Raw genomic sequence first — 26,289 nt, forward strand, 5'->3', positions numbered from 1 at the left:
CGGTTCACTCGGGGACAGTCAAAAATCCTCGCACTGTATGAATCTCACCATCACTTTGTCCCGGAAACCATTTAGATACAAAATTGGAGAGCTTACGTGACGACATTGGTGCTAAATGTCTCGATCCACGTGGAAGAAGTCTCTCCCCTACCAATAGACATGAGCGCGGCTGCCCTTCTCCACCGTAGATCACGTTGTTTAGAATGGCGGTCGTTTTCTGTTCAACCGGCCATTTTGACATCTGGTGAATAGTTTCGCCTGATGGCTCGGCAACAATGATGTTTAGACTCTTTTCAATCATCAGTGGTATCTCCTCTGTCGGTAACTGAAATTAGCAATATCACTATAACTTAATTCCCCTATGGCTTTCACTCACTCTTGCAAAGAAAAAGCAAATAGAAGATGAATCGATCTCCTCTATCTTTTCATGGATCACGAAATCCGATTCTTCACTTTTCTCTTTATCCACATTTCCAGCGGCCTTTTCCAGAATCAGTTGAAGTGAGTTGTGGAGTTTCTGAGCAGATAATTTCGATGAATGATCAATCAGAAGTTGAGCTGTTCCGTCATCATCTTTGCAACTGGCCTTCATTGCAATCACGAAGATCCGATTTCCAGTTGGAAATGAACCATCCTTGAGTTTTCTCACAGTTTCTTTCTGCGATTTCGGCATCATTAACAGTACGAAGGGTTGGGAGTTGTGAATTCCCAGATGCAAGAACACGTCCTTCTTTCACCAATCGATTCCAGAAAGTTCCTCTTTCTTGAGGATGCGTTCGCATTTTTGTCAGTTCTGCGTCACTCGTCGTCCTTTCCAGAAATTTGAATGTAAAGAAAGCAGAATCGTGAGTGTTGAAGACGCCTTTTGTCCTGAATTCTTTATTCGAGTGAATCTGCATTCCAATATTCAGTATGACTGTTGGTATCGAATCCAATTCTACCCGAGAGGAAACAGATGATTCCGATTTGAAGGATTCCGAGAACTTCAACGGTAAGCATTGTGCCCATGCCTTCGTAAACACTCCCTCTTCGACTTCATACATTATGATGTCAATCCGGAAATTCGAGTATCCATTCGAACTGCAATCGAGATCGAGAACTGTCGAGATTCGATGACACCCCTCAAGTATGATTGCTCGTGTCAACTCAGTATCCGTGTTGGAAACGATGATTGCAGGAAGAGAAGCATTTCGAATATCGAACATATTCTCGACTGGCACATTTTTCAGTTCACTCAACTTGTCTCCGTAGATTGGTCGAAGAAGAGTTCCTCTTGTTTCCATTTCTTTGAGCTGGGCAATAGTGATCTCCCCTTTACTTTCTTCCCAATCCGCTTCCAGTTTCCGTCGTTTCGATGGTGGTTCACTCGAAGATCGACTGTTCTGAAAGTTCAATTGATTTGTTGTAACAATATTGGCTTTCAAAATTTGATGCTTACTCTTCCAGATAGCGAATGCAGTGTATCAGTTCTCAAAGACGGAATGTTGAAGAGAGTGTCTTCCGAATTTATTGTCTGGAAAATACGAATGATTGAAAACAGTGTCATTTTAATCTGACATGGGAACCTTTTAAGTGGACCTTATTGTCAGTAAAAACGACCTATACAGGTCGAAATGCAATGTTTCAAAACCTAAGAATCAACTTTCAAAAGTAGCTTCCTTGATCTGTAAGTATCTTAAATTTCCATCTGAAAATCGACAAGTGTTACCATTGGTTTACTGTATCTCCCTCTCTCGGCTCCTCCTCCTCCTATCACCTTTCTAAAGACTGCGTCGACACAATCCGAAAGTGGTTGCATGGCGCACACAGGTAAAGCGCGATGGATCCATTGTGGGTCCATATGCAGGAGGTTAGTGTGTTCGAGGGAGGAAACAGCGCAATGGTTTCACCGTTGTTTTTCTCTTTTTTTAATGAATTTTTGGATTTGTCAATTTTCAGATGGAATTTTCAGACACTTACAAGTCACGGAAGCAACTTTTGAAAGTTGATTTATAGGTTTTGAAACATCCCCTTTCAACCTGTATAGGCCGTTTTTACTGGCACAGCTTCGCGAGGCGTAACATTCGTAGAAAAATCTGCCATGTTCAAATTTGGCCCTCATTTCACGATCGGACGCCTTGCGATGCTGTGTCTCTATTCTATAAACTAAAAATTCATTGAAACATACTCTCTCCGAACCGAAAGACATCGTGCGACCAAGAGAAGATGTAGATGGATATGAGCTCTGGAAGAATGATCTATTTGAGTGGAAGGGTATAAAATAAATTAATCTCTCTAAGAGCGATTAGCCAAGTTTTTCCAACTTACTGAAGTGTAATCAGGTTCAGTAGATCCAATCGTTTTCATGTCGTTGTTTTGAATTGACGACATTTCTTAACGAATATGTTGATGTATGAGAAATGTATAAATTTCTTTGAAAATTAGTGAAATGAAATTTTTTTTAAGTAAAATGGGTACTAAATTGGTCAGTAAGCCACGAATGCCACGTTTACAATTGAAAAACGCCGTCGGAGCGTTTTCTCGAGTTCACGCGTGAGTTCACCTGAAATTTGAGAAACGAATTATTTTTTGTTGAAACATTTTTATCATCATACACGGTTTCCCAGGATGATTATATTTATGAATTTTCGTGGGACAAGAAACTGTTGAAGGAAACTGTTGAAGTACTTGCAAGATTGTTCCTTTAAGCGAACCTGAAAACATGTTCGTTTTGAATATTGCAAACTATTTCTTACTTGATCACCATGGCCTATCGAATGCTGTCGTTTCACTCCTTTTCCGATTAATCTGCAAGAAAATAAGTTGGCTTTTGTGGGGAAACTGTTTTTATTGTTGTCATCTGTGTGTCCGAGCAATCTTCAAAGCATTATGTATTATCCTAGGATAGATTATTAAAGAAAATACGATAATAAACTCGTAAAAACGATTATATTGTTGTTCTACTATTACTCCGTATATCTGTAGATTCTCACTTCTCTTTCGAATATTTACCTCATTTTCGTGTGACTACCAGTTCCAGCTGGAATATGAATATATGTATCTCCATTGATACCCGGCACTTTCACCGCTCCATCTTGCTGCAGAACCTCTAACTTGCTGCAGAAAGTTGAACTCCTCACGTTCTGATGTTCTGCCGATCCTTCAGTCCTGAATATCTGGCGCACAGTACCCTGCACGAGGAACAAGCTCGCAAAAAACGCGAAACGCGCACAGCTTTCAAAATTCCTCCCTCTGTCTGCGTATCTCTCGTTCGCATACTCTCTCGCTTAGTGATTAGAGAAATCAGGATAGTTTTGCGACTTTCTGACATTTTCAGCATCAGAAAGTCTTAAAAATGGAAAAACAATGTCTCTTGAGAGTCGGCGATCAACAAAAATCAGATTTTGTGAATTTTCGAAAATTTGAGAAATTCACAAAATCAGAGATTTTACACTATGTTTTTCTCATTTTCTGATTTGTTTCTGTTCAGAAACAGTATTCCGACTTCGAAAATTGAAAATCCAGCTGAAATAACACCGAAAAACTCGGTTTTTTAGGCGCCGTTGAAATACTGATTTTACATAAATCTCGAGTCGGCACCACGAAAACGCAACATTAAAGTATGAAAATTTACAAAATTATACAAAAAGTCTTCCTCTACACGAAATGGATATGCATTCTAAGAACAAATTTTTGGAAATCGAGATATTCAAGATTTTATGTGCCCGACTCAGTAAAATTTTGCCTTTTCTGTTGAGTATTACTGTAGACAATGCGAACGTGCCCTACGGCTAATTTTCGTTTTTCCGCTTGCGCGTTCCCCGTGCAGGGTGCTGTGATGGCGAATGAAATATCTGACCTCTCACCAGATGCTCAGTACTGAACATGCTATAACCGGATGCTCATCGCTGAACATCCTGTCTTGTGTACTCCTACACAACGATATACATATGAATCGACAAGTTATATACCCACCTCTAGCAATGTGTCCGACATCTCACGGTATCCGCCAGTCGCCATATTTACTATGGGAAATAGGCGGGGCTTATAGGCATAAACTGTAGACTACAAATTTTCAGATTTTCTCAAAAACATAAATAATTCAATAGTTTTAGTGACTGTTTAATGATTTACGAAGAAAACACTTCCTAGAAAGAATTGGATAACAACCTTGGGGCGGGACTCCAGCTCTTGGCTCAAAAAAAGCAGTGGAAGTCTGAAACTTTCGTTTCCGCCCCAACATGGATACAAAGTCGGCCAATCGCTGAACATTGTTTCGGTATTTGTCCAAGCCTGAAATGAAAAAAAATTCTCAATTTTTCAATAAATCTGAGAACATTTCTAGTTTTTTTCCAGCATCTGAAAATCTGAAAACAATTCTGTTCTTTTCTCGAGCATGATTTATTAGTTCTACTTGACATACGAAACGAGAAAAAAAATTGAGGGCATAGGATAAGACTATCTGTCGACATGCGAATTTTTGACAAGACAATACAAAGTTTCAAAAAAGACGACAGAAAGTAGCATCACTAAATGAAAGAGAATTATTAGGTTCGGAATGAGAAACGATGAAAACAATTCAAGCAAAAAAAGACTAAAAGATAAAAAAATAAAAAATTCTACAAGATCCTCGACGGCGGCGGCAATGATGTTTAATAGTAGGTCTCACGCTCGACCCATCCTCCTGGATATCTACGGATCAAGAAGCGACGAACTTCATCGTAAACGAAGATGAGGATGGAGAATGGAAGGGCACAGAACCACCAGGAGAATCTGAAAATAATAAACACGTTTTGATTTGTTTTCAGGTGGAAATAATGATTTCTCTTACCTAAGTCCATACATACGGAGCCCATTGTCAAGTCCTGGGCAATAGCACATGAACCAGGCAAGAGCAGTTTCGAAGACGAGACCGAAGTTCAAGGTCCAGTTGGACATTCCTTGTTGGACGAGAGAGTTACGTCTGGTCTTGGAGATGATCAAATCGGCCCATTGGACAACGACGATCGAGACGAAATAGGCGGTTTGGCAGGTGTATTCAAGGATCTTTCTGTTGGCATAGGTCTGAAAAATAGAGAAGTTTGAGATGAGTTCACTGGAAAATGCAGGGCATTCAACATACCCATTCTTGTCCGTATGAATCCAAAACGTTGTTGTAGGCACGAGAATCCCATTGAGCACGGAGCTGGTAGAGATCCCATGGCATGAATCCGTTGTCAGCCATGATCCAGAAGTAGGTGAAGAATCCAGCGGAGGCTTGGATCATACCGATTTGTCCGTAGGCGAGTGAGATGAGACGTTCGTTGACAAGTTTATCACGGATTGGGTCACGTGGTTGACGTTTCATGATGTCGGATTCGGCCTCTTCGTAGGCGAGGGAGATGGCTGGAACCATGTCAGTTCCGAGATCGATACAGAGGATGGTGACGGTTCCGAGTGGAAGTGGGATTCCGAACAAGATGTAGGTCAAGAATGGTGAGATTTCTGGGATGTTAGATGTCAAGGTGTAAGCGATAGACTTCTTCAAGTTATCGAAAATCAAACGTCCTTCTTCAACTCCGACGACGATTGAAGCGAAGTTATCATCGAGCAAGATCATGTCAGCGGCTTGTTTGGATACATCAGATCCAGCAATTCCCATAGCAACTCCGATATCGGCCTTCTTCAAAGCTGGCGAATCGTTGACTCCGTCTCCGGTGACAGCCACAATTTGACCCTGCTTTTGGAATCCTTCGACGATCATGAGCTTCTGTTGTGGGGAGGTACGAGCAAAGACAATTTCAGAGTGATACTTGATGATCTCGGCAAGTTGATCCTCGGACATCTCACGAAGATCAGATCCGTGGATAACGGCGGCCTTGGCTTCACGTGGGTCGACTTCCTCAACTGGAACTCCACGACGGATAGCAATATCCTCAACAGTCTCGGTTCCCTCAGAAATGATTCCGACGGACTTGGCAATAGCCTTAGCAGTAATTGGGTGATCTCCGGTAACCATGACGACCTTGATTCCAGCAGAACGGCACTTAGCGACGGCATCTGGGACAGCGGCACGGGGTGGATCAATCATAGACATAAGTCCAACGAATCTCAAGTTCTTCAATGGGAAGTTGACCTCCTCAACGTCGAATTTGAATCCTTTCGGGAATTTGTCGGATGGCAGAATAAAGTCACAGAATCCAAGAACACGTTCTCCCATTCCTCCCAACTCGAGGTAGGCGTTATTGAACTCCTCACGGAGTTTGTCGGTGAGTTCAACTTCCTTTCCGTTCAAGAAGATGGTAGAGCAGACATCCAAAATTCTCTCTGGAGCTCCCTTCATCACAAGCAAGTAGTGATCTCCGTTGTCGTGAACAGAGACTTGGTACTTGTTGGTGGAGTTGAATGGAATTTCAGCAATCTTTGGATTTCTTTCACGAACAGCGAGTACGTTTCCTTGGGTGAGTTCGGTGAACTTAAGAAGGGCGATCTCGGAAGCATCTCCGGTACAATCACGACGAAGAACTGGGGTGTCTTGTTGTCCAGCCTTGAACTCGGCACGGTTACAGAGGGAGGCGATGCGAACGAGAGCCTGAAAACTGATTCATTAGAGAAGGAACTCAATAAAATAGAAACTAACCTCAAAACTAGCTCCGGATCTCTTTTCTTGGCTGACTTGAGTCTCGGTGGTGTCACACTCGTGGATGGTTTGATCGTACCACATGTGAGCGACAGTCATTCTGTTTTGGGTGAGTGTTCCGGTCTTATCAGAGCAGATGGTAGATGTTGATCCAAGAGTTTCGACGGCTTCAAGATTCTTGACGAGGCAATTCTTGCTGGCCATTCTCTTGGCGGTGAGTGTAAGACACACGGTAACGGTGGCGATCAATCCTTCTGGTACGTTGGCGACGATAATACCGATGAGGAAAACGACAGCGGTAAGCCAATGGTATCCAAGGATGAAGGCGATGATGAAGAAGGAGATACCAAGGAAGACGGCGACTCCAGTGATAAGATGGATGAAATGCTCGATTTCACGAGCAATTGGGGTCATTCCGGTGTCAAGTCCTGAAGCCAAATGGGCAATTCTTCCCATGACGGTGTTATCTCCAGTGTAGATGACGATTCCCTTAGCGGTTCCTTCGACAGCATTGGTGGAGAAGAAGGCGATGTTACGGGTCTCAAGTGGGTTCTCGTTGGTGCAGTCTGGGGATCGGGATTGTGGCTCAGACTCTCCGGTGAGGGAAGAGTTGTCAACCTTGAATCCGAAAGCAGAGATGACACGAATATCAGCTGGCACACGATCTCCTCCCTTGACTTCGACGATGTCTCCAACGACGAGATCTTCGGTACGGACTTGTTGTTTTTGTCCGTCACGATGAACAAGAGCGAACGTTGGAACCATGTTCTTGAACGAGTCCATAATCTTTGATGATTTGCTTTCCTGGTAGTATTGGAAGACTCCGGTGATGACGACGACAGTCATGAGCACAATTCCGAGATACAAGTTATCCTTTGATGGATACTCCATGGTGAAGTAATCGACAGAGTATGCAATGTAGCAGAGAATGGCTCCAACCCACAAGAGCATGGCGAATCCTCCGAACAAGTTCTTACAGAACTTGATCCATTCTGGAGTAGTTTCAGGGGGTGACAGAGCATTTGGTCCGTTCCTTTGGAGGATCTCTTGAGCCTTCTGGCGAGTCAATCCCTGAAATATAAACAATAATTAGATGAGAGTGTTTTTTTCTGTATCATCAACGATGCTAGTGATAAACAGGAAACAGAGAAATTGAGATAAATGATATGATAACACGACACGCAACAAAGCATTTCGTCCTTCAAAAGAGGAGAGATACGCTGCCGGAAATGTTTTATTTCTATTTTTAGAATTATTTTTCTTTCACCTTACCGTTTCGAGATTGGTCTCCAGCCTGGCTACAAGCACATCCATTGGGACGGTGTGCTCGTCCATTTTGACCTCCTGCTTGAGGTCTTGTAACTCCTGTTTCTTGTCTTTTTTACCCATCTTGGCCCCTGGAATGAATATAGCTTAAAATTGAGTGGAACGAAAAAGCGAGAGAGAGAAGAGAATATCTTGACGAAAAGCATGTGAAATCAGCGGGAGAAATGAGAAGTTAGTAACGGGAAAACAACAAAAATAAATATATAAAAAAATTGTTCGATCGTTGCGTGTTGTGTGTCGGTTGCTGCCTGCCCAAAAATATATCGACGACGGCCAGAAATGAAATGAAATGGTGACAGACGCACAACAACTACTCAACCCAACCAACAAGTTTCGAAATTGGCGAGGCTTGTTTCAAGGACACGCTCAACGATCTTTCAAAGTAGGCAACGTTGACCGAGAGGGTAGAGGTTACAATGCGGAGAGGGAAATCTGGCGGAAAGATTCAAAAATTATTCGGAAAAAACTGCCTCGGAATTTCAAAGAATTAGTTTCTTTCTAAATGGTTTCATCGTAAGTGAGAGTCTGCAAAACTGATGAGATTATTTAACTATCAGTGAAATGAAACTCAAACTACGTCAATGCGAAATGAGAGTGTGAGAGGGGAGCAATGACTGATAAGAAAGCAAAGAAAACTATTTTGATGAGCAGAGTTTGTGAGTTTGCGCGCCCAAAGAATGGGCCTTTCCTCTATTCTCCCAGTAGGAGGAGCCGAAAATGCTGTTAGAAGCTCTCCCCTCTCTCTCCCTCCCTGCCAACTACACATCGATTGACTGCAAGAGCGAGCTCGTCGGCAGAGGAAGCCCGAAGAAGATGCTTTCAACACACAGACATCAGTATATGCACACTCTCGTCCGCTCTCATCGTGTGCGTCTCGCAGTATTTCGTGCAGCGAAATAGTGTTGAGTAGGGAATGAAGCCCGGGCTGAAGGGAGCAGAGTGGGACAACGGAGAGAAGGATAGAGAGGGAGAGAATGAGTACGAAGGAGAGGAGGTGGGAAAGCTGGGGAGGAGGAGAGGGGAGAGCCCCTCTCCTTCAAGCTATGACGTTGACGGACCAAGTAAGAGCGTTTTAAAAAGGGAACCGACCGCAAGAAGGGGGACGAAATACGTTATGTGTTATACAATTTCGAAATCATGATGGGATATTGTATACTGACATCATCCTGAAACCAAGAACCAAGTTATATGTAAGACCAGGGAGAGGTGATAAAATGATAGCAATGTTTTCAAAATCAAAGTGTAGAAACCAAATTAACCAACGATTCTTAATGAAAAGAAAATATTCGAAAAGAGTCTCACTCTCTCACTGCTTCCGAATTTTCGAAGTAGCGAAGTAAGTAAACAGAAGAAATAAGAAATGGAAGAAGCTGACCTAAAATAAAAGGAGGGAGTCGACATCAGTCTGCATCTTTTTGTTTATTTGAAGCAAACACAAATTCATCAGGCATTGAAGTTTTACCGAAATTCGAAAGAAAGAAATGATGAATGTACTCCTCTGTCTGGTTGTTTTCGAATTTGCATAAAGATAAAAGTGACGAATCTTTTATCTTTGAAGAATAGAACGAAATAGAAAGAGGGAAATGAAAAGAGAGGGACGTGGCGGGGAAAGTGCAGACAGATGAATGTGAAATTAAACGATGCGATTGGGGCGGTTGATCGTACAATGACCGATCATTTCCGCTCGATAACAGGTCGGTGGGAGATGAAAATAATAATTGTCACTTTTCTATCGAGCTTGATGTAAAAATACAGAACAATTCGTACAGCGGTTTTCAGGGGAGGAAGAAAAAAAAGCTTTCAGTTTAATTGAGCCGAGGAATGGGAAGGGATGAATCATTAGGGGGAAGAGAGATATAAAGTGAATTTAAATTAAATATTTTTCTGTTTAGCAAGAAAATAATGGAAAAGGAAGAAAGAAATGATTGAAAAAACGGAAAAGCTTCTTGTGCAAAAAGAAGAAGAAGAAAAATTGAAATAAAACATTTTCCACTCGAGACCGATCACCATTTGAACTTGCGCCTTTAAAAACTACCGTAGGCCGAAAATAAAATTCTGTTGTTTTGAAACTTTTTTTTCGCTGAATCAAGGAATAAAAAGAAAAAATAAGGTCATATAATAGAAAATTCATTAAAATCTCCATTCAGTAAAACTCGCTGACTGCCGAAAAAAGTACTCTTTCTGTAAAAAAGCTGTACTCTTTCTGAATTTTATTGACAAAACTTTTTCTCGCCTTGAAATTCTTCTCTTCTCGAAAGAAAAAATTCTCGCCTCGCTTCTTTCCTTGTGAAATGGCAAGCCAGGTGAATCGAAAAAAACATGGAATTTCTCAGAAAACATGTACTCAGTGTATCATTTATTCAAATTTGAAAAATAAGAAACGCCCGTAAATCATTATTTATGATACAAAATTAAAAGTCATTTCAAGCAGTGATGACTGGCTTTTCTTCAGTTTCCATTTCAGACGGAGTGTGATCCATAAGAAGAGAACTGCTTGAAGCGAGAAGTTTGGCACGCATATATTCCGTGTTATGGAGGTTACGGCATTCTGGAAGCATCTTTTCCATTGTAATTGGGTGAACTCCAGAAGCCATTGAATGAACTTGACCGATGTTGATTTTATAGAAAAAAATAGACTGTAATTGTAAATTTCTCAGATATCTCACCAACAAAACATTTCTAGCTTCTGGGCAGCTTTCAGCAAGTTCATCGAAATAACAAAGCGTCGAGCATTCCAAAGTCAAACATTCTTTCTTCATCTTCGTTTCCTTGCTCGCCGTCTTTTCAACTTTATGTGCCTGTTTACATTTATCCTTGCAGACCAAATCAGCATCTTCGGATGCCTTCGCAATGCATGTCAAATGTTCTTGGATGTCTGAAACATTTTGTTTTCCAAAATAAAAACAATTGTTTTTTTTCTAACCGACCTTCCTCATAGTCAATGCAATGAATTCGATAGAATGTTGTGTACTGGTAGAACTTTGTTTGGTCCTCTTGATTACATTTTCTCGAGCAGAATGCGCCGTCTTCAAGTAGGTCACAAACTTTTTCAAAGTTGTTGAAAACGTAAGAGAAACTTCTTTGAAGTTTTGCAAGAGGGGTAAGACATTTGGAGAGGCATTCGCTGGGAGCGTTCGGGTCTTTCTCAGCAGATACAGATAGGACTGGAAACAAAGGTTATACGAAGTAGAAAATTGAGATAACTGTTTAATAATCCACTGTTTTACTTTCAGCTTGAAAATGAGAAAAGTACAGAATGTATCACAAACTCAATGCAATTTCTAGTGGAAAACTGTAAAATCCGACTATTTTTGAATCAAAAACAAAGAATTACAGTACTCCACTTACTCTTCGAAACACTATTTTCTAAATTCTAGAAAAGAAACACTCACCAAACAAAGAAAAAACTGCCAAAATGTACATTCTCATAGATAAAATCTTATTTTTCTTCTGCTTCTTCTTCGAAATGATTGAACCGCAAATGGTCGAATTAGTCCATTTAGAAGGTGAATGCGTGTACGAGAACGATAAGAAGGAGACGCAGGACGACACTTCATCCCTTCTCTTCCAAGAAATTCAGGTCATTCTTCTTCTTTTCTCGCTTTTTCTTCTTCTTCCTCAACGCATCTATCTTATATTTTCATTCAATTAAGTTAATCAGTTCAAGTAAATATTAAGGTTATCTAAACATTGTTTATCTGGGGTAAAATGAATCAATTAGCTTCACAAATTGCATGATATTCATCAAGTTCACAAGTCGCACTGATCCATCTTCCTTTCAGCGGTTGATTTGGAGAATCTATGTAGACGCATGTTCCAATATTGGTTACAGGATAGCCTGGAAAGCTCGTAATAAGAAGGAATATAAAAAACGACTGACCAGGCAAAAAGTTACTGTAATCCAACGTGGATCCATCATCCCAAGTACATTCTTTTGGCTGCTTGTTAACTTTACATATTGCACCGATCCACATTGGAGAAGTAATGTTAGATGCGTAGTTTACTATTGCCGTGTTGTCCTGAAACAAAAATTCCAAATCACCAGATTACTGGAAAACCTACAATAGCATTCTGAACAAAAACTAAATGACCATTTTTCTCTTTACATGTCAGGAGAGCTTTATGATGAGTAAATCGTTGAGGGGTTATCTGGAAATTCAGAATGAAAAGTTAATCCTCTGGAGCAACTTACAGTAATACATTTAGAATTCACTTGGTCATATCCTACAGGACAACTCGATTCCACGTGGATAATACAGATGATGAAAACCACAAGGGTCAGCAGGAAATAGTTGTTCGAGAGTATCATTTTCTCTTATTCATTTTTTATCAGAAAGAGTTGGTTATGCAAACATTTCATTGTTTTATCACCGGTAATTAAATACATTTCCGACACGCTATACACAAGTATCATAGAATTAAATAAAATGAGAAAATCAATACGCATTGAATGTTGCACTGAATCCCATTCCTTGTCCAGATGCATCTGTTGTGAATGAAACAAACATTGAGTTGGAAGTAGACTGGAAGATCTTCGCGTGTGCAGGCCAGCTTCCACTAACAACTCCAAGCACTGGACTTCCTAGAAGTGGACCATCTCGAACTACAATGTTATCACAGCATTGTTCAGTATCAACTGCTCCGAAATCCAATTTGATTCGATATCCTCCATTGGTTGACAAGTGGTAGAAACACTCCAAGAAGTTAGGATACAAACCAGGGTAATTTGGAGAAGTGATGTATCCTGGAGTCACGAGAATCGTAGAGTTACATCCAGATGGATTATTTGGGTTTGGTGTTACAGTAACCGGTGGGGGTTGAGTAACTTGATTGGATGGCTGGAAGGTTGCCTGCCATCTGTAGACACCTCCATCAGTTGGACAGTTGTTGACACATGGACGGAACACGACTCTCATTGTGTTAGTCGTGGAAGTGTACCATTGATTACCAGCATTATTTCCTTGGAGAACGACGAGAGGAGTCGTGTCTTCAATTCTGCTGTAAATGGCGATGGATGCTTGATTATCGAGATTCATCACTGGGAATCGAATTTCAGCAAGTGAACCAACTGGTGTGTCGAGGATATAACTGCATGGGGTTAGTTGTCCAATGTAACTGTATGGCCAACTTGGAGAGTAGAACTGAAAAAAATAGTTGGTTGATGAAAATAGGGCTTTGCTTGAGAGACCAAAAAGAAATTCTCCGTTTCTATTTCCACTTACCGTTCCCGAATTATCATAAAACTGTGGTGAGTTGCATTGTCCTGGAGCCAAAGTTGGTCCAGCAGTAGATCCACATTGCTGCCCGACTTTTCTCTTGCAGACGAATGGAATTGGAGTATCACATTTACTACTAATCCATTTTCCAGCACTAACGATGTCATTGGTGAGGGACATACTCCAGCAGTACCCGAGTTTGGTGTCCGAGTATCCAACATTCGAATAATCCCAATTGGTTCCATCAGTCCATGTATTCACATTCTGGTCAGTTGTCATTGCTCCAATTCTGATATAGGATGGGGCATTGTTTGTGAATAAAGCTTGAACATAGTTATTCTCTTCAACCGAATGGATCGAAACGAGATCAGCGCATTCTTGTTGGCAAGCGAATCGAGCTTCCTGCTCAGAGAGTGAAGATAATGTTGGGAAATAGCAGTTTCCATTGTATTGGAACGAGCATGTATCGGTGACTGGAGTGTTCGTTGAGGCCTCACAGATGAAGTTGAGAACCATCGTATCACAGTCTCCACTCAACCATTTTCCAGCGAATGAGCCTTGAGTTGGAGAGTATACACAGCTTCCAACTTCGACTAGTGGATAACCTGAAGTTTGAATTGCTATACTTATAGATTTCAGAGAAAACACTAACCATTAGCAAATCCATTATAAGTTCCAGCATTTCCACTCTGATCATCCCAAAGACAAGATTGAGGACTTCCAGACAACGAACACTTGATTCCAAGCCAATAAGGAGTGGTGGAAGCAGACGCCAAAGCGAGATATGCTCTGTTATCAATTGCATTATGAACAGAAATCAAATGTCCTCCGTATTGACTACAACTGGCACTCGCATCTGCATGTTTAGCAGCCGTTGTAATAAGTTTCACACACTTCTGAGTGGCATCTAAAAGTGTGAATCCATTTGGACAGGTGTCTGCAGACACCGAAACCAGAAAAGTTAATAAGAGAAGAGTCCAATACATTTTGCACTGTCGGAAATGATTACTTTCGTGATGGTTTAAATAAAGTGTCGACGCCCACTTAAATTAAAGATTATGTGACAGTCTTATCTTGAAAAATTAGAGAAGTGTTATCAGTGTTTAATGAATGATGTGTATTTTAGAGACTTTATGATGACGAATGGGTAATCTGACTAGAATTATTAGAATTAGAAAGAAACATGGATTTTTGAACACGGTTTATTGGGAATTACAGGATCTGGAACAAGTCAAAGAGTCTTGCTCATCGATGTCTCACGCCCAAAGCGGAAACTCGAATTCTCACACTTCATTTCCCGTAAGCAACTTCTGAGAACTTCTTCCACTTCTCCTCCTCTCACCTTTTGAAAATGTACGAAGTAGGATTTGGAAACATCTATCATCAGAAATGTCATGGATTAACATGTCGAGATATTCCTCGAGACTTGGATTACAGTAATCGGAGACTTGTTCATCATAACCATCAGGGGAAGCGAATAAAAAAACAAAATGGGCGACTTGTTTTCTTTAAAGGAGTGGAGATTGACGGTAAGCAAATCAAACGACCGAGAGAGGCATCTTCGATCCGGAAAAAGTGAGTTTTCAGTAAAAACGTAAATTTCGTCGTTAGTGAACATTTCAGAATCAAAACCACCATAACTGATTTCAAATCCGAGGATATACTCCATGAAGAATGTCTTCCTTCCTTTCCAGCATGGAAGGGTCAAATTGAGAGTCTCACCGAGAAATTGAAGGATGGAGGGCTGGAAACCACACTGAGAGAACTGAATTTGAACTGGAAGGATTGGACAAGAGAGGCTGCTAAAGCGTATTTGAGCAGAGAAGAAATACGGTACCCTCTGATTATCATATTTAAAAAGAAATGAATTTTACCAAACTTCCAGAGTCCCCTGCATTGGAAGAGCTCCTTGGAGACATATAATGGCTCAAAACACAGAGAAAATTAGCAGTCAACTTCGATTAAACAATAAAATTATCACAATGTTCTTCAAGAAATACCGGGAGAGATGTCTGATTGATTGTTCGTTTTTATTGAGTGAAAATGGAAGAAGTGTTTTTGAATTGGAAAAACAACTCAAGGATTTCGTTGTTCACACCAAGAAAATTTTGTCATTTGAATGGCCGATGGCCGTAGCAAATCTGATGTTAGATGAGGGTGCTTCTTGGATTCCTCTGTTTGTCACTTCCACATCACATACCGTATTCAATGCAGTGGCTGCTACAATGGCAAGATTGCTTTATGATGTAGTGATGGAGAACATCAATAAAGTGAAGACGTTCTTTGACATGGATGACCGTGCGAAGCTGATTATAATTCTGAATGAAGATGAGAAGGAATTCGATTACTGGCAACGGATAAATATTCTCCTTGATATTTGTAAAAGTAATGTTTCCTTCTTTTTTATCTGGTAATCCAAGCCTCTCAAACCAACTTTCAGTTCCCCGAGTTGACCATAAAATCTACCCTCGTATGTTCACTGAAGCATGGATTGACGTCAGAAATTGGTTCGATTCGCAAAGCATCGTGTTCAAACCACTTCCGCAACCTTTTGAGCAACTAAATTCACGGATTTCTCAAGTTCAGGAAATGCTTGTTTCCTTTGAAAAAGACCCAGATGACGTTGAGTTTTGGGAGAAGATTGCAAAAGAAGTACTGGATATTCGAGAGCAAGTTTTGAAGCAAGGAACGAGAACTTTGAAAGGATTTATTATTTACGACAGTCGAGATATCAAAAAGAGATCTTTGGCGAGAATTACTGAGTTGGAGGAGAGAACGAAACATATTATATTGACAAGGTTGATTGTGAAGAATACGAAAATCAGAGAAGTTTTCGTTTTGTGTTCTGGGAAGCTGTTTAGGAATGATGTATTGGTGCAACTTCGGAATATTGAAGAGGTTCAAAATGAGCTCCCAAATATAAAAGACAAGATTCAATGCGTTGGAAAAGCATACAAAGTTTATATGGAGTACTTCACAATGCCCGATTACGATATTCGTCAATTTTATGAGATCTCTAGATTAGGATTCAAATTGGAACAACTTGTAAACTTTGTGTGGGATCGGATCAATCATGATAGACAATGGATAACAAAACAAGTGTCCGAGCAGACATCGAAGAACTATTATGAGTGTGAAATGATAGAGAAGGAGTGGTTGGATTGTTTGAAGAAATATAGGAGTGCAGTGAGGATAAATGAAGTTCAGAAAGTGCAGATTAAAATGGGCAATTTGGAAGAAAGAAGTGCAATTCTGAAAGGGAAAGATGAGGTGAGTGAATAGAGTAACGAATAATTATGAACTCCAAATTCTGAAATGATGTGCCCTGAATTCAGAAACCTAAATCATAACGCCTGAATACGTAATTAAATTTTTAAATTTCTAACCATGAACTCTTCAGGTTGAATCCCCTGAATCCCTCATACCTCATTCCAGAAACTAATTGGCCAACGATCCCTCCTCGGTCTCCCATCGTCCCCAATCGATTGTGCCCGAATCGCAAAAGTTTGCGAATTTTTCTCAAAACTGTCAACATTACACTTCCAAACCTTGCTTCATCATGAATCGTGCTTGAGAAGTACTCTATTTTCATAAGTTCAATCATTCCAAAAATCCTTTTTCAGTGAGAATATCAGATGTTGATCACAACTTCCTTGTTGCTGAAACAGAACGACTCCAGGCAGAAAAGGATTCTCTAGTTGAGAAGGCGACAATCATAAACGTAATGAAATAACTTCAAAACTCGATGAATTATTCTATTCAGGAACACGTCACAACTTCAAAAGAAGCTCTGCTAAAAATCCAAAACGTGCTCGTAGAATTCGAGAAACTTCTACCTGTCCTCGGAGCAATTTCTTGTCAAGCAATGAAAGATAGACACTGGAAAATGATACTTCAAGACTCGGAAACCAGCGTGAAAGTTGAGGGAAATCCACTTGTCAGTGAGCTTCTGGAGATGAATTTTATAGAAAAAGCGGACAAGTTTGAGCAGGTAACTACTTTCAGAGCAGCTTTTGAAATTCGGGAAAATCTGTAATCACTCAATTCAGGTCGGCGCACAAGCCGAAAAAGAGCGTGTATTAGAAACTTCTATAGACAAAATGAGGAGTCAATGGAAATCAGCAACATTCGTGACACATCAAGGAGGAGAGCTGCTGACAACTGAATTGAATGTGCAGATGCAAGCTCATCTGGCAAGGAGTCAAACGATTCTCTCGTCTCCCCACGCGTTTTCAATTCTTGATCACATCAGACATTGGTTGGATACCCTTCTGAATTTGAATACTTTTGTTCATTTGTACAAGAAATGTGATATCAGATGGAAGAAGATAGAAGGAGTGTTTTCAACAGAAGACATTGCATATCAGATGCCTCATGAATTCAGAACTTTCAAGAAGATATCATTGAGATGGTTGCACATCAACAACCAAATTGTGAGTGGCAGATAAGGTGTCTCAATCTAAAAATGTTTTATCTCAGACAGAAGAACGTCCGATTCTGGAACAAATGGATCTGGTCCAGCAACTGAATATCGATCTTTCCGAGTTGGAAGTTCTCTTTGGAAGAATGGAGAATGGATTTCATGCCTATCTTCGAAAGAAACGTGCAGTCTTCCCTCGTCTCTTCACTCTCTCGGATGAACTTGTTCTCTCATTGATTTGTGACAGTCGAGAACCTGCCAACTGCAAATCTTACATCCCTCTTCTATTCCCGTCTCTCACAACTTTCGAACAGAACACCAAAATGGAAATAATCTCAGTTTCCACGAAGTCTGAAACTATTTCTCTTGTTAAACCTGTGAATGTGAATCTTTCGAAACGCCACGTGGAGAAATGGATGCATGAGTTGGATGCTCAAATCAAGTATACTTTGAGAACTCGTATAAGACTCCTCATTGAAAAAATGAATTATAAACTGAGTCCAGTGGAGAGTATTCTAAGTGAACCGATACAAGTAGCCTCGATTTATTTGAAGATCGCATTCACATGGCAGATGGAAAATAGTATGAAGCAGAATTCAATGACAGTAAGCTCTAATAATGATTGCTTTATCATTAAAAATATCTCATAGATCCTAGCCAGTGAGCTGAAAATCTGCATTCGAGACTGTCAACATGCAACTATTCATAAACAGGAGAGAAGGGAGTTCTTGCCAGTTTTGTATCATATCTATAAGTCAGGTTGGAATTGAATCAAAGGAGTATATTACGAGATTTTGTTTCCAGCAACTCATCTGGTGAACAAATTTATCAATGAACAGGTCATATTCATCGACGATTTGAGGTGGACATCACAGGTAAGTCGAAATTTTGCCCATACCATTTTTGGATTGACTTTTCCAGCTCCGCTACTACTACCACATGGAAAACGTATTCATCCGTGTCGGAACCGTCTCTGCAAGATATGAATATGAGGTTCAAGGAATCGATTCGATTGTTGATTGCAGATTGATAGATGAAGCAGTCAAGTACGTTCTTCACTTTTCTTCTTACGCTTTAATGTCACGTTTTCAGATATTTCATCTACATGAATCACTTTGGCTTCAATGGAAAAGTACCTGGAATCGATGTGCATCTCGCGCGTCAAATTGCTGGAGCTCTTGGAAAACCATTCGCAATTTGTGACACTGAACAGGAAATGGACAGCAAGATGTTGATAGAAGGATCTCTTTTGTTTGGTGGAACTGTGTTCATTGGCCAAAATAGTTGTGAATATCTTGGGAAATCCACCGAAAAAGATGTGTATACAAGTCACAATTTGGCAAATTTGAAGTATCATTTTGAGTCGGAAATCACTTTGAATTCATCTTTTATGTTCTTACTGTAATTAGTTAAGGTGGTGAGACTTCATTTCAGTATTAATTACAGATCATCTTCACTTCGAACTGCTAGAAACCTACAATTGGGTTCTCCTTCTTATTACAAACAAATTGATGAAACCCTTTCACTGAACAGTATCGCTCATCGAGAGAAGAAAATTCAAAAGTTTCAAATAATTTCTGAGTTCGAAAACTATTCGGGAGCAGTCAATCTTTGGAGAAACTATACTGAAGAGATGCTAACCAAGATTGTGGAAAATGAGAGTTTAGATCAAGAACAGATAATCGAGACCACAATTTACAGAAGTTTGAATGTCTTCATGAACAAAAAGGTTACAGTATCCCCTTGGTCCACCTATAAATGTTTACTTTCAGAATAGGAAACTACTTGAAAACCTGCTCAATCTCACTTTCTTAAAACCAAAAAAATCCCCCACACCGTCGAGAACTCCCAAAAGTTCAGATGTTCCACGGAAGGCACTTGACCCAGATCCTCTGCAAATCGGAGAAAAAACTGAAGATCTTATTAATCTGCTTCAAAATCATCAAGTAGTTGTAGTTTGTGGAGCAAGTCTCACGGGAAAATCAAGGATAATTTCGAAAGCAGCAAAGCTGAAATCAGCAGATTTAGAGATAGAGTACGGGCTCTGGGAGGATATTCAAGTTTTTGGAGAGTCGGTCAGTATCTAATTCAGAAATTTCTTGAATCATGTAAGATTTTTTCAGTTGAAGAACATGAGACGTCCTAACAAATGGATAGTCATCGATGGGTTCATGAGTCAGAAAACAAGACAATGGGTGCATAGACTGACCAATGAGAATACTGTATTAACCCTAACCTGTTGTTGACATTTCTGTAATTTTTCAGTTATTCCCTTGGCGAGAACTCCCTATAATCGCATCGTGTGAGAAAGTCATCATAGAAACCGACTGTCTATCTGATGACTTGAAATTTCTTCCAATGGTTTTCTTAGATAATTCAGACGATTTCATCAAGGAAACCACACTAGAAACAACAGAAAAACAAAGAATCGATGAAGTCCTTCAATATTATTCTGAATTTAAATACAGAAAACTGGAGTTGATTCGAAAAGTCGAGGGACTAAAGTGAGGTTTTATCCTTAGTTGTTATCTTTTCAAATTTCTTTTTTTAGGAAACAAATAGCAACTAACAGTGAAAAAGTGTTCGAGAATATTCTTGTAACATCACTTCTCACATTTGTACCAGTTCAGCAGCTGCGAAGTTTCTTTTTTAAATCAGTAAGTGTTTTACAAAGTTTTTCTTTCATTTCGTAACCATTTCCAGGACGAAAAACTTCTGGAATTTTACAAAAACGTACCTTACTCGAATGGATGGTATGCTCACAAAGAATCGATGGAAATTTCTCCCCCTCACTTCTTTCTCATTCATTCCATTGGCCTTATCCTTTATTCCGACTTTATTCCTCTTCTTGTCTGTCCTCCAAGTCAAGAATTCTTCGAGTTCTTATCTCGACTTCAGGTGGAACTTGATGCACTAGGCTGGCATATTATAACAATGTCGCTTGATGAAAAAGTCACAATTGAGGAGATCAAACAGTTTGTGGATAACTGTTCAATTATGTTGTAAGTTGAAGAAATTCATTTTTATTTTGATGATTCAACAGGGTGAAGTTTTCCAGTGGTGGCCATCAAAATCAACAAGATAAGGATATAGATGACGCTCAGGAGGGATCTAACTTCTTTTTGATCCGAGGAATCGAGAATACAACATCTGAAGTTATTGACTGGTTGAGACACGAATTCGAGAGAAAACGGATTCTGGTAAAACTTGAAAAACGTTACAAGTTGAACTCTGAAATTTCAGAAAATGCTCTTCATAACTCCATACTCCGTTGAAACATTCCACAAACGAATCCAACGATTCCTCTTTCAAATCAACTGGATGGATATAAACGGAGAGGAAAGCCTAACTCTATTCCCATTATCCAACTATAACGCAGTTTTGAAAAACTTGACAAAAGACATAAGAATCAAAGACGTGAGCGATTCAATTCAGAATCATCTGATTGACGTCATGCTCGACGCCCGAATTCTCAGTTTTTATGAGAAGGTGTCAGATTTGAAAATGTCTGAAAAATATGAACTGGTGAGAGGGAAAACATTTATTGAGCCAGGAGAGTTGTGCTCAATTTATAAGAAGTAAGTGAATGTTTTTTCAAATAACGGGATGGTTTCAATAGAAAATTTCAGTGGAACTCAAGACTTGGCGGAGCGAAACAAGAGAATCAGATGCGACTCTATAATTATATCTCCATCAGATGCTAAAAATATCAACATTATTGAAAAAGTGAACCAAACCAACTACGGTCACGTGGTGATAGTTGGGAATGACACCTCGAAAGCTTTGGATGCTCTTACAGTAACCACAGAGCTCAACAGACATGTGCTCTATACAACTCAAGGAATCAAGACAATCGATGAGTGGAGAGATTTGATGAATCGAGTGCTTAGAGATTGTCTTATCGATGGAAAAGAGACAGTTCTAGCACTGAAAGTTACTTCAGATGAATATCTTGTTGACGCTATTCTGGCTGATGTCACCTGCATTTGCTGTTATAAACTTGTGCCTCCAAGATATTTGACACGATTGATGTTATCTGAATTCGGAGAAAAACATACATTGGAAGGAAAAGGAATATGGGAAATGTTAGAAACCAAATTGTCAGCTTTGAAAGTTTCCCTGGTAATGAGGTCATCTAATTTCTCTTGGTTCATGAACTGTCATCGAATGCTGCTCTCTATGCTCATTCTGATTTGGTGGGGAGATCCGTCGAAGAAAGAACAAGAACAAGAAATCCTCGATGAGTTGCATAACTCTGAACTATTCTCGAAACAACAAATCGAACAAATAATGAAAGTGATTGATGATCTGGTAGCAATAAAAACATTGAATACGAGAGCTGAAAAGTTGAAAATGCTTTCCACAATAATGAAGTTGGCAAAGAAAAAGAGAGAAGAAGTCAGGAAAACCATGACAAAATATGAGAAAGGAATGGAGAAAATGAAGAGAGCAGAGGAGCAGGTGGCAGGGATGCAAGGGGAACTTTTGAGGTTACAACCACAATTAGTGAGAACTTCTATTGAGACAAGGTAGGCTTAGACGTGAAACAGAGAAAAAAGTAGATAATTACAGTATGCTTATGAGCACAATTGAGAAGGAGACGATTGATGTTGAAAATGCGAGAGAAGTGGTGGCAGCGAATGAGAATAAGGCGAATGAGGCTGCTACCAAGGCCCAGTCTTTGAAGGCGAGTTTTGATCTATAAACTTAAAAATCAAACGTATGATTTGGTTTTCAGGCAGAATCAGAAGCCGAGTTGGCGTCAGCGATTCCAGCACTCGAATCAGCAGTAGAAGCACTCGAAACCATGACTCAAAGTGATGTATCCTCTCTGAAAACTATGAGATTCCCACCGTATGCTGTCCGTCTTTGTATGGAAGCTGTTTGTATTCTTCTTGGTGTCAAACCCGCAAAAATAACAAATGAAATAGGAGAAGTTGTAAATGATTATTGGGTTTCCGGTCAAAAACTTCTATCTGATATTCATTTTCTTGCGAAAATCCGAAGCTTTGCAAGGGATACAATCAGCAAAAAGACAATGAAGTTGATAAGAGAAAAGTATTTATCGAAAGAGGAATTCGATCCGGAGAATGTGAAACAGTGTTCACTGGCTGCTGAAGGATTGTGCAGATGGGTTCTGGCAATTGATATGTATAACCAAATCAGTAAAATAGTGGAACCAAAGAGGGAGAGACTAAGGAAAGCTGAAGTTCTAGTCAAACAACATTTGAAGCAATTGGAAGTAAAGAGAAAGGCTTTGTTGGTAAGTCATTCCCTCAATTCCCAAAAAACTAACTGTACATTTTCAGAAAGTAACAGAAAAACTGCAAGGATTATCAGATCAATTCAGTCAGATGTGCCAGAAAAAACAAGAACTGGAATCCCAGATTTCTAGTTGTGAGATTCGAATGGAAAGAGCTGAGCGGCTGGTTCAAGCATTGAGTGGAGAAAAAGATAAATGGAAGAGTAAAATAACAGATATAATGCACGAAGACTCCCTGAGTGTCCCCTATTCTGTGGGGTCAGCATTAGCGTTGCATGTTTTTGGGCAGCTGCCAATAGACCAGAGACAAGTAGGTTTTGAATAGGGAAATCATTTTAAGAAACAGAGAATTTTCAGAGAGAACTCCGAAAAACCATGAGATCACTATTCCCAAAACTAGAAGTAACTATTATGTGTGATTTGAAAACTTTGGTTTTGCTAGTTGATGATCCAATTTGTTTCGTGAATGATGACAATCGAGCATTGGAGTTTTTGGAGTCGAAATTCGAAAAAGTTGTTGTATCGAATCAATGGACAGAGACTGAGCGGCAACAATGTCTTTCTCAAAATTCCGTTTTGCTTTTTGAGATTTGTGATGAGAATAAAGGGATGGCCAAAGAAATTGAAGAAGCAGAATATTACAGTCAAATGGAGGATGAAATAGTAAGCGAGATACTAAATTAGGTGTCAACTAATTTTTTTCAGATAATAAAAATCGGAAACACTCATCACGAAGTGAATAAAAACTTCCGAGTTTTCTTCCGTATCCGAACTCATGATTCCGGTCTCAAAGACTCAATAATAATTGATAATCAGTTTAGTGATGGAGAATTGAGACATGATATTTGTGAGAAGATGGGGTCGGCAAACTGGTTTGAGACATTAAATCATTACAATGAGATGGTTGAGTCAAGGAATAATGATATAGCTATGATGGAAAGTAAGTCTTTGAACTTTAAACAATTGGACCGTCGTGGTGGTTTTTTTTTCAGAAACAGAAAACGAAATGTTGGATTTATTAGGAAGATCGAAAGATTTGGATGATGAGAGAGCGATAGATTTATTGGCAGAGGCTAGAAATTTACAATCCTCGATTACAGCTAGGAATAAAGAAATTGCAGAGGTTTTGTGACTGTAGATTATGATTCTCGAATATAAACTTCCAGATTGAAACATCTCTCCGGGCAATAGAACTAAAAATGTCAAACTGTATTGACTACTCGATGAAAGTGATCAGAATGTGTTACTCTCTTCATCTTTTTGACAGATTTTATAGAATTTCTTTAGCTTCGTTGATTGATGTTGTTCAGACAGTAAGCTTTTGATAATTCTATTATCCTCATGTTAAAATTGTTTCAGAAACTATTCGATAACATCACGGAAATCAATCTTGATGAGATCAACCATAAAATATCAGAATTATTCTGGAATTTTCTATGCCATCTTCTGGCCTGGGAAGACAAAATGATAGTTCATCATCTTCTGTTTCATAAGATGAAGTGAGAAACTTCACGCTTAATCTCAGAACATTAAATTTTCAGTTACAAAGTTGAAAAGTTAGAGATGGAAATGAAAGATAGAATCAGTATGGATAGTTTTATGAATTTCTCCTCCTTTATATTGAAGACAGAACCAAAACAACTGATCCTTTTGAAGTATGATTCAGAGGTATATACAACTATTCTCCAGTTTGGGCAGGTTACAAGAAATGCGAATTGGAGAGTTTACACGATACTGGACCATGTTATACTGTAAGTGGTCACCGCTACTGGTATTTGAAAAATGATTATTTCAGAAAATCGGAAAAACTAGTTGATGAACCGATATGGCTCCTTCTAAATGTCAATAAAAGTGATCAGTTGACTATTGGAAAGCTGAAAACAGTGATGGAGAAGCTGAAGAATTTTCCAGTTGTTCATTCATCGTTCAGGATTATTGTGGGGTATTCTGATGAGATTGAATGCTCAGATGAAGTGAGGATAAGGGGCGGGAGTTAAGATTAAGATTTCAGATTCTGGATTCTAGATTCTGAATTTTGTAACCAAGAATCTAGTACCTGAAGTCTGAATTATATTTTCTGAATCCAGCAGTTAAGTTTGCGAAAAGCAACTAAAATAATTTCCAGCTGATTACCCTCACTTCTCATCGCTTTTATTTCTCCTCTTCCTCATCTTTATCCCAACAAACTCGTCGGATCCTTGCCAATCTCTCTATCCGAACATCCCTTGACAAATCAGAAGAGAAACAACGTCTTCAAATCATCCGTCTTCTCTCATTTCATTACGGACTGAAATTGAGAGGAAAATATGATCCAGAATTCACTGTAATCGTGGATGACGCAGATTTATTGGCAATGATGAAGTTGTACCAGGAATTGAGGAATTTGAGTGATCAACCGAATGAAATCCAAGACGTAATGAAAGTGAAATCAAGTGTGATCGAACCAATTTACTATCCAAAAACTCACTGCCCGGTACAAAGAAATATGATGAGTGCGATGATTCAATGGATAATTGAAATGAATCTTTCGATCCCAGCAGATACTCTTCTCAAAAATCTGATAAGAGAAGACAATCATAATTTTGTAAGTTTTCTGAAACTGTCTAAAGTGTCTTTATATGATTGTTTAGGAAGACTTTTCCCACTTTATGCAGTCACATGATGAGAGTATTCTATGTGGATTCAATGCTCGCATCTCAAGAGAATCTCGTTTAGCTCTGGATAAAAATATTGTTTTGAAAATGAAACAATTATTTGAACCAGATGAGAAAAAGTCGGAAGAATCTGGGCAAAAAATTGAGTGAGTAAACATTTCAGGCATTATTCCGGAAATATTGATAACCTCCTTTTAGATCTCGAAGCTTCCTCTCTGAAATTGAAAACGGAGAACGAGAACTGGACGCAAGAAAAGTGAATAATCTCACCGAACTTGTAGCCTATCTGAAAATGCAATTTTGTCTGAAATACAAACTTGCAATCGCAGAAGTTAGTTTTCAGAGAATTGATCTAATGTTTCATTTTGTGTTCCAGGTTACTGTAACAGCAGAATTTGTGAATGACAACTATGAACTACCGAAACTGGGTTCGGACTCTGACGTTCCCATGGTGAAATTATCACATTGTGTTTTATTTTCTGCTCATTTTTTCCAAGGAGAAATTAGAGTAAGTTAAATAATCTAGAAGGCAATTGTTCTGTAATTTCCAGGAACTTCACAACCGCCAGAACCAGTTCGTGACAGTCCTTCTGAAGAGTTCAAAACGAACAGGAGCTGGAAACCCTCGAAGTCTTCCACTAATCTGTCCATCTACTCAGAATAGTGTTGCACAGATACCATTCCATTCCCAGTTTCCAATTGCTCATTGGCATCTTCGAGGTGTTTTTGTGACCTCGGCGAGATGTATTTGAAATGAAAGTTTATTTCGGTTTAAAAAAGATGCCAACGACAATTGAAAGCGTCTTATTGGT

At 39.4% G+C, this 26,289-nt stretch overlaps 9 protein-coding genes across 9 annotated transcripts; 3 read left to right on the forward strand and 6 right to left on the reverse strand.

Moving 5' to 3' along the window:
• Positions 1-4: 4 nt before the first annotated feature.
• Positions 5-2,370, reverse strand: GCK72_017701 (uncharacterized protein; the record flags this gene model as incomplete). The annotated part of the gene is made up of 6 exons (XM_053732214.1): positions 5-325; positions 377-634; positions 681-1,382; positions 1,439-1,513; positions 2,168-2,224; positions 2,308-2,370. 6 exons carry the CDS (start codon positions 2,368-2,370, stop codon positions 5-7), a joined length of 1,476 nt encoding a protein of 491 aa, XP_053581127.1.
• On the forward strand, positions 1,820-7,030 carry GCK72_017702 (uncharacterized protein; the record flags this gene model as incomplete). Its single annotated transcript, XM_053732215.1, has 5 exons — positions 1,820-1,849; positions 4,843-5,041; positions 5,139-5,265; positions 5,584-6,682; positions 6,773-7,030. The coding sequence occupies 5 exons, from the start codon at positions 1,820-1,822 to the stop codon at positions 7,028-7,030; spliced, it is 1,713 nt and encodes a 570-aa protein (XP_053581128.1).
• GCK72_017703 (uncharacterized protein) lies at positions 2,589-3,999 on the reverse strand (the record flags this gene model as incomplete). The annotated part of the gene is made up of 4 exons (XM_053732216.1): positions 2,589-2,693; positions 2,736-2,787; positions 2,992-3,170; positions 3,955-3,999. 4 exons carry the CDS (start codon positions 3,997-3,999, stop codon positions 2,589-2,591), a joined length of 381 nt encoding a protein of 126 aa, XP_053581129.1.
• On the reverse strand, positions 4,632-7,987 carry GCK72_017704 (uncharacterized protein; the record flags this gene model as incomplete). The annotated part of the gene is made up of 5 exons (XM_003112500.2): positions 4,632-4,752; positions 4,811-5,043; positions 5,102-6,550; positions 6,599-7,669; positions 7,871-7,987. The coding sequence occupies 5 exons, from the start codon at positions 7,985-7,987 to the stop codon at positions 4,632-4,634; spliced, it is 2,991 nt and encodes a 996-aa protein (XP_003112548.2).
• Positions 7,988-10,347: 2,360 nt separating this feature from the next.
• On the reverse strand, positions 10,348-11,347 carry GCK72_017705 (uncharacterized protein; the record flags this gene model as incomplete). Its single annotated transcript, XM_053732217.1, has 3 exons — positions 10,348-10,799; positions 10,852-11,088; positions 11,317-11,347. 3 exons carry the CDS (start codon positions 11,345-11,347, stop codon positions 10,348-10,350), a joined length of 720 nt encoding a protein of 239 aa, XP_053581130.1.
• Positions 11,348-11,390: 43 nt separating this feature from the next.
• On the forward strand, positions 11,391-12,613 carry GCK72_017706 (uncharacterized protein; the record flags this gene model as incomplete). The annotated part of the gene is made up of 3 exons (XM_053732218.1): positions 11,391-11,504; positions 11,707-11,848; positions 12,405-12,613. 3 exons carry the CDS (start codon positions 11,391-11,393, stop codon positions 12,611-12,613), a joined length of 465 nt encoding a protein of 154 aa, XP_053581131.1.
• On the reverse strand, positions 11,638-12,233 carry GCK72_017707 (uncharacterized protein; the record flags this gene model as incomplete). Its single annotated transcript, XM_053732219.1, has 4 exons — positions 11,638-11,762; positions 11,805-11,943; positions 11,987-12,073; positions 12,117-12,233. 4 exons carry the CDS (start codon positions 12,231-12,233, stop codon positions 11,638-11,640), a joined length of 468 nt encoding a protein of 155 aa, XP_053581132.1.
• On the reverse strand, positions 12,361-14,126 carry GCK72_017708 (uncharacterized protein; the record flags this gene model as incomplete). The annotated part of the gene is made up of 3 exons (XM_003112761.2): positions 12,361-13,065; positions 13,147-13,745; positions 13,793-14,126. 3 exons carry the CDS (start codon positions 14,124-14,126, stop codon positions 12,361-12,363), a joined length of 1,638 nt encoding a protein of 545 aa, XP_003112809.2.
• A 365-nt stretch (positions 14,127-14,491) lies between these two features.
• Positions 14,492-26,229, forward strand: GCK72_017709 (uncharacterized protein; the record flags this gene model as incomplete). The annotated part of the gene is made up of 36 exons (XM_053732220.1): positions 14,492-14,715; positions 14,764-14,973; positions 15,026-15,525; positions 15,581-16,410; positions 16,576-16,717; positions 16,764-16,861; positions 16,904-17,131; positions 17,190-17,573; positions 17,620-18,165; positions 18,211-18,319; positions 18,365-18,435; positions 18,482-18,606; positions 18,653-18,961; positions 19,007-19,289; positions 19,333-19,635; positions 19,684-19,782; positions 19,826-20,064; positions 20,112-20,217; positions 20,264-20,562; positions 20,619-20,760; positions 20,804-21,138; positions 21,190-22,066; positions 22,299-22,823; positions 22,870-23,133; positions 23,181-23,486; positions 23,529-23,763; positions 23,816-23,946; positions 23,990-24,136; positions 24,183-24,322; positions 24,365-24,574; positions 24,619-24,796; positions 24,949-25,407; positions 25,454-25,623; positions 25,676-25,808; positions 25,854-25,985; positions 26,029-26,229. The coding sequence occupies 36 exons, from the start codon at positions 14,492-14,494 to the stop codon at positions 26,227-26,229; spliced, it is 9,690 nt and encodes a 3,229-aa protein (XP_053581133.1).
• Between the last annotated feature and the right edge of the window lie 60 nt (positions 26,230-26,289).

The sequence above is a fragment of the Caenorhabditis remanei genome, chromosome V, assembly GCF_010183535.1.
Source record: "Caenorhabditis remanei strain PX506 chromosome V, whole genome shotgun sequence".
Classification (NCBI taxonomy): Eukaryota; Metazoa; Nematoda; class Chromadorea; order Rhabditida; family Rhabditidae; genus Caenorhabditis; species Caenorhabditis remanei.